General features: G+C 33.8%; 2 protein-coding genes across 2 annotated transcripts in view; one reads left to right on the top strand and one right to left on the bottom strand.

Moving 5' to 3' along the window:
• The first annotated feature begins 614 nt into the window (after positions 1 to 614).
• On the top strand, positions 615 to 5,336 carry LOC133185654 (quinone reductase-like). Its single transcript, XM_061320966.1, has 3 exons — positions 615 to 761; positions 1,786 to 2,025; positions 4,960 to 5,336. Exons 1-3 carry the CDS (start codon positions 638 to 640, stop codon positions 5,190 to 5,192), a joined length of 597 nt encoding a protein of 198 aa, XP_061176950.1. The 5' UTR covers positions 615 to 637; the 3' UTR covers positions 5,193 to 5,336.
• A 101-nt stretch (positions 5,337 to 5,437) lies between these two features.
• LOC133185595 (protein unc-45 homolog B-like) overlaps positions 5,438 to 6,592 on the bottom strand; it is a 25,390-nt gene continuing 24,235 nt past the window's right edge. The window contains exon 21 of the mRNA XM_061320906.1: positions 5,438 to 6,592. This exon is cut by the window's right edge and continues 2,438 nt beyond it. The gene's annotated coding sequence lies outside the window, so the exon portion shown is untranslated.

Raw genomic sequence — 6,592 nt, forward strand, 5'->3', positions numbered from 1 at the left:
TATGGCGTGATACGTAAGATTAGTATACATATACATGTACTCTAATATCAAAAAATTCTGTCCCACTCGTGAAATAAATTCCATATTCATCCACAAAACATTGAATATCCTCTCTCTCTCTTTTCACATATATATATATATATATATATATATATATATATATATATATATATATATATATATATATATATATATATATATATATATATATATGTCTGATATGGAAAAAAACTCCCATATTCATGACTGGTTTTCTTCGTCTTGTTTACCTACAAATTATGCCCCGAGACACCTTATTTGACCAAGCTATAGTTATAAAGCAGCATTAAAGGAATTTATTTCTCAAATTTGAGAAATCTCTAGGCTCCTTTCATTTACTAGATCTTGACCTTAAAAATAATTTATTTTCCTATTTTATTTTTTAAAGAAAGACTGAGTTTGAATTACAAAAAAGGGGTGAATTTAGAACTTCGTTAACTTCATTGGATCAAATCATCAGCCTTTGTTTAACAATACAAGCAATACGAATATATAATTATAACGTGATCCTCTAGTGGGCCAGGACAAGAATAAAGCATACTCTGTCAATATTCCGGATCTATTTATATCCATTTTCTAGTTAAACCATTAGGCGAAGATGGCAGAGAAGCTAAAAGTTCTTCTGATTCTGGGGAGTATTCGGGACGGACGACAAGGACTCAGGGTTGTCAAATTCATGAGGAGGAAATTAGAGGAACGGAATTTCGACGTCACATTATTTGGTATATTTTATTTTTAATTTGCTTAATTTTTTCCTAAAAAAAAAGGGGGGCAGCATGCAGGTGAGACATGTGTGCTATTACAATGATATGTAGGCCAAATACATGTAAATAGTTTACAGGTCAATTCAGTATTCTCAAAAACAATCATGTATACTGAGTTTGAATTATTCCTTTATCATAACATGCTGCATTTGTCCTAAAATTTGAACCTGGTCTGAATCAATAGTAAACAAAAGACGGTTGTCGTTCTTGAAAGTATATTCATTTATAAAATATAATATCAATAATTTACATGCGCTGATCTAGAGGGCATGGGGGATCAGGACCCCCTGAAATTTGCAAAGTTATGAAAAGTACATACTGAAGCAAATTAAAAATGACTTTGGAACACCCCCCCCCCCCGGAAAACTTGAACCCCGCCGCCACCACCACGAAATAGGTTTTATTCACGTTTTGAAAATGGATTTTACGTGGGTTTTTTTTCTTGATACGTTTTGGAAAGGAGTTTAGGGTTTTTTTTTAAAATTGTTTGTTTGTTTGTTTGTTTTTTTTTTGTTATTTTTTTTTTTTTTTTGGAATGGGGTAGACCCCCCCTCCCGGAAAAAAATCCTGGATCTGTGCCTGATTTATTATGCCATGTTAGCCCCCTCTCCTCTGTAAACAAAGCTAATATACATATATTTAAATATATAAATTTTATTGTTGTTTCAAGCTTATACGTGGTCATTTTTTAATTTTTATTGTCATTAAAAAAATTTGACTTAATTAGTATATTTACATGGGAAGAAGTTCCATTTTAACGTGAGATTCATAGGTATGCTGTAGGTTTCTAACGAACGTGTACATTTAATGCCTTTTAAGTTTTTTTTTCAATTATTCATTAACTTTTCTGAATGAAAATGAAGACCTAGTATAAGCATGCATGAAATGATTTTTAAAAATAGAACTATTAATCATCTGAGGGTAAAATAAGAAATTGTAAAATTCTTATTGTATTATCTTTATTCTTTCTTTTTCATAAAAGATCCTTTGGAGATGAATTTCCCTATGGTGACACAACCAGTACATTTTTATGGTCCGGAAAGAAAAAAAGCTCCTAAAATTCTGGTAGAAAACGAAAAGTACGTCAAGGAGGCGGACGCTTACGTCATTGTGTCTGCGGAGTATAATCACAATGTCCCACCGGCACTGACCAATTTACTGGACGCCTTTCCTGGCAGTGCCTACTCCTTTAAACCAAGTGGACTTGTTACATATTCCCAGGGCAAGTATCATTGAAAACATATTTTTTCTGATTAGGTTTAAAGTGGGGAAACTGAGATTAATGTCCAAGAAACACAAGGAAAAAGAGGTTGATTAAGTTCATGACAGGCTTTTGCATTTTTTAAAAGTTGAATCTGCAATTAAATCGAATTAGTCCGGAATAAAATCATTTGAAACACTTACTAAGAGACAATATTTTTTTTTTTATCACGGATGGCTGTGTCATGTTCCAAATTTTGAATTTACCTGGTGGAAGTAATGTCATGTTCTATACCTTGTGCATGCAGAAGTTATGTTCCAAGTATGGTTTAAAGTGTTTTAGGAATCGAGCTTTCCCCTCTTTTACAATTGCTTTTTAAATTTTTTTATTACTTTTTTCACGAAAGTTTGTTTTTTCCTCTATCCTAAAATATCTAAAATATTCAGTGTTAAAACCGCTATTCTTGAATGCACATCCCCCCCCCCCCCCCGTGGTTGTCATGTTCTAAATTTTGTATTTACTCCCACCCAGTACATTCAATTATTAGAACATGACTAGAACATGACTTTTTTTTAAAACTTCCTGTAACCGAGCAGAGGAACAACACAGGATCACATGTGAATTTGATTTAGATATGGAAGTAAATGACACTGGCATAAATGTCTACATAGAACTATTTTATATATCCTAGTGTCATGTTCTAAATTTTGAATTTACCGGGTGGGTGTTCTAAATTTTGTATTTACTCCCACCCAGTAAATTCAAAATTTAGAACATGACACTAGTCCAGCTATAAAACAGAATACCGTGGTGTCAGGTAAATAGCAATGAAAAATAGCGGTGTACAAAATTTAATAAAATTAATACTCATACGAACAGCACAACTACGAGGTGGTTAAGACCTTAAGAACTGGCTGGTGGAACAAATATACTGATCGAGAAAAAAACAGATCTCCTGCGCAAGTGGATCGAGTTTATTCACAACTATAGGTTTATAAAAGTGTGTTCAAAACTCTCCATTTTACTATTTTCAGAAAAGGAGAATTGGGAGAAGAGAAATTACGCTAACAAACACCTTGTAAACAAAATTGCATTTCTATCTTTAATTATCAGAAAAAATAATTTTTAAGTGTATCAAATATAATTAACTTATATTTCAGTATTAAAATTCAAATAATTGAAAATTAAGCTGTTGTCACACAAAAAGAATATATATATTTTTTTAATTTTCATTCTTGGAGTTTTTTAATACTAGAACATGCGCCTATTTACCTGTATATTTGATGGTAACTTCGAATAAAGTCAATTGACTTGAGAAGTACATCTGGGTATTTCGACCAGTATAATAATTAACTTCAAGTAGCATTTCAAATATTTCATCTTCCTTAAATAAGTTATATACCCCGTAATTTGTATAGCTACTGTTACTGTACTTGTCCTTTTCATAAGTACTTGTGGACCCCCGTAATTTGTGTAGCTGCTATAACTGTCCGTGTTCCCTTCATAAGTACTTGTGGACCCCCCTCCCCCGTAATTTGTATAGCTACAGAGTGTACTGTAACTGTCCGTGCCCTCTTTATCAGTACTTGTGGACCCCCCCCCCCCCGTAATTTGTATAGCTATACATATTCTTAGCAAAAGTTGGAGCCATAATATTTTCAAGAACAACATGGCATCAAAAGTCAAATTAATAATGCAAGCATCACTTACTAGCCCAAGTAATGAAGATTAAACCATTATTCAAATTATAACCCGGCTTAGAGGGGGTAAAAAATTAATATGTTTATTCATATTCTTTCTTTGGTTCAGAAGATATGAATGAAATATGAAGATAACGAACAGTATTCAATTTCGAAAGTCCAATGAAACGATACAAATCTGGAGCAGAGCAAACACGGACCTCAAAATTTAGAGGTGGGATCAGGTGCCATGGAGGAGTAAGCATCCCCTGCCGACCGGTCACACCCGCTCTTTAAACAAACACAACAGTTGAACAACTCTTTGAAATATCTCTTCTTCTCACACACAGTAGGGCATCATTCATATCATTATGCATCCCCCGTTAGTGTACTGGTTCAAGTTTGTGAAATTAGAATCCCAAGAGCAAGGAGTGGGGCCAAAACAGAGATCAATCTCAAAAAACCTAACAAAAAAAAAAACAACAAACAAACAAACAAATCTGTTAGGGCATAAAACACAAACCCCTGTAAGTTCCAGAGATAGGATCAGGTGCATAGGAAGAGTAATCATCCCCTATCGACTGGACACACTCGCCATAAGCCCTATTAAAAATTTCTTTAAAAATCTTGAGAACAGCAAGATCACAATTGGTATAATTTATATGCATCCTCATACTGTGTAAATTCAAGTTAGATTAACACGTAAACACCCCAGTGTAGTGTAGAATCAGGTTTTGTCCAAAAAATCCCTAGTTAAAGGTAGGGTCATAGTAAAAGATATGTTTTACATATGTGTACAGAGTATAAAAGAAAGAGCATTTGAAAATCGTCTGATGAGTAACAGGGCCACCATTAGACATGCTATTTCTGATTCATCAATTCTATAGATTTAAATCACAATCTTGTTTGGTATGGTGATATCAATCGATAAATGAAGACTGCTATAGTTGATGTGTGTTTAGTGTGCCAAATAAGAGGTTGTAATGTAATTTACATATTCTTTGTACTGCTTTTTTTTTCACTCTTTTACCTGTGCGTTTACTCCTCGAGTCTTTCTTACATGTACATTAAACTGGATCTATTTATTTTAATGGTCCAGATGAGAAGACAAAAACTATAGACTGTGCAACACGGTTTTCATTTTAGCACAATTTGATTTTGCAATTTTGCATCTTTAAGCCAATTAACACTTTTGTGTGATAATCTTGCTTTTGCACATACAAATTTACTTTGTGTTCTCTACAAGACACATCCAAGTTTTATTTTTTCTTCATAGGTCAGTTTGGTGGAATGCGAGCTGCCATGGCTTTGAGAGCAATCACTGGAGAACTAGGCTGTCTTAGTGTATCAAACATTTTTGGAATTCCTACCGTGCAACATGCATTTGATCCTGAAGGTAATCCCCAAAATAGCCACATGGAATCAGGAGCCAAGAAAATGTTAGACCAATTAGAATGGATGGCCAAGGCAATGAAGAACCACAGGGACAAATTTGGAGTGCCCAGTTAACAGTCATCAATATTAACATATTTTTTATCATGACATAATAGAGTTTTGTATGACAAAATTTTTTACTTTCAATTTACACGTAGATCTGATTTTATAGATGTTTTGTTAATACATTATTTTTGAAAAATAAAAGTTTAACATTTACATGTATATCATTATTTGTGACACCTTCACTGATGCTAGAACTGGGATAATCTATACAGGAAGATCTCTGCAGTGAAGATATAAGATGTAAAAAAAAAAAATCACTATCAAACTTCGTTTATTTTGTACAAAATCCAGACACTGTTCTTACAAAGCTTAGGAAGTGGACAAATTTAAAATAATGATGAAAGAAAAAAATTAAGTATTAAAAAATAAATAACAAAGTTAACAAAACACACATTATATTGAGATAGCAAAGCTGCCACTAAAATACACGGAAGACAGTATGAAAGTCTGCTTAATATATCTTCTGGGTTGCTGAAGATTATTTACATACTGGCTGAGAAGGTACATAACAGTTATTTTCTGTGTCAAAATTCCACATTTCTACATTTTATCAGTTCTCAGATCAAAATAAGACATAATACTCTGAAGTTTTACAGATTTCACTTGTACATATTACAGAGTTGTGTATATATATATACCCATTAGTGTGATCAATACAAATATCACAGGATGAATACATAAGAGGCCCATGGGCCACATCGCTCACCTGAGCACATTGGCTAGGCAAAAGCACAAATCAGTTCAGTATTGAAAAGATTACCTGGGGTGGGGGGAGGGGGGGGCTTGAATTTTAAACTACCTGATGATGCTTCCATGTCAATATAACAAATGGCTTTATTGTACTTGAGAAGATTTTTAAAAAATTTTCCCATATATTCCTTTGTAAAAATTTGATCCTCCATTGTGGCTCCTCCCTATCCCAGGGGTCATCATTTGAACTTGAATCTACACTACCTGAGGATGCTTCCATATCAATATGACTAAACATAGCTTTCCTGTACTTGAGAAGAAATATTTTTTCTATATATGTTCTTATGTAAAACTTTCGATCCCCCAATGGGCCCCATCCAACCCCTGGGGGTCCATTCTATATTTAGAGGTCGCGTCATCAAGCTAACACTAATGATGTGAGGATCACGTGACCTGGTGTACACATTGCTGGGGGTCATCATATGAACAAAATTGAATCTACACTACCTGAGGATGCTTCCATATCAAAATGACTAAACATGGTTTGCAATCTAATTAAAATTAGATGTTCCGAATCCGCTACCGCTTCTCAAACATCTAACAACATCCCATTCGGGGTCACGTCAGAGCGACCTTTCGATTACGAATAAACATAAAAATTTTGGCCAATCAGATTCAACCTTCTGTATACAATTCTAAAATTAGTTCCACGGCTACTT

The sequence above is a fragment of the Saccostrea echinata genome, unplaced genomic scaffold (genome assembly GCF_033153115.1).
Source record: "Saccostrea echinata isolate AGI-Se365-2 ecotype Australia unplaced genomic scaffold, CSIRO_AGI_Sech_v1 ptg000001l, whole genome shotgun sequence".
NCBI classification, from domain to species: domain Eukaryota; kingdom Metazoa; phylum Mollusca; class Bivalvia; order Ostreida; family Ostreidae; genus Saccostrea; species Saccostrea echinata.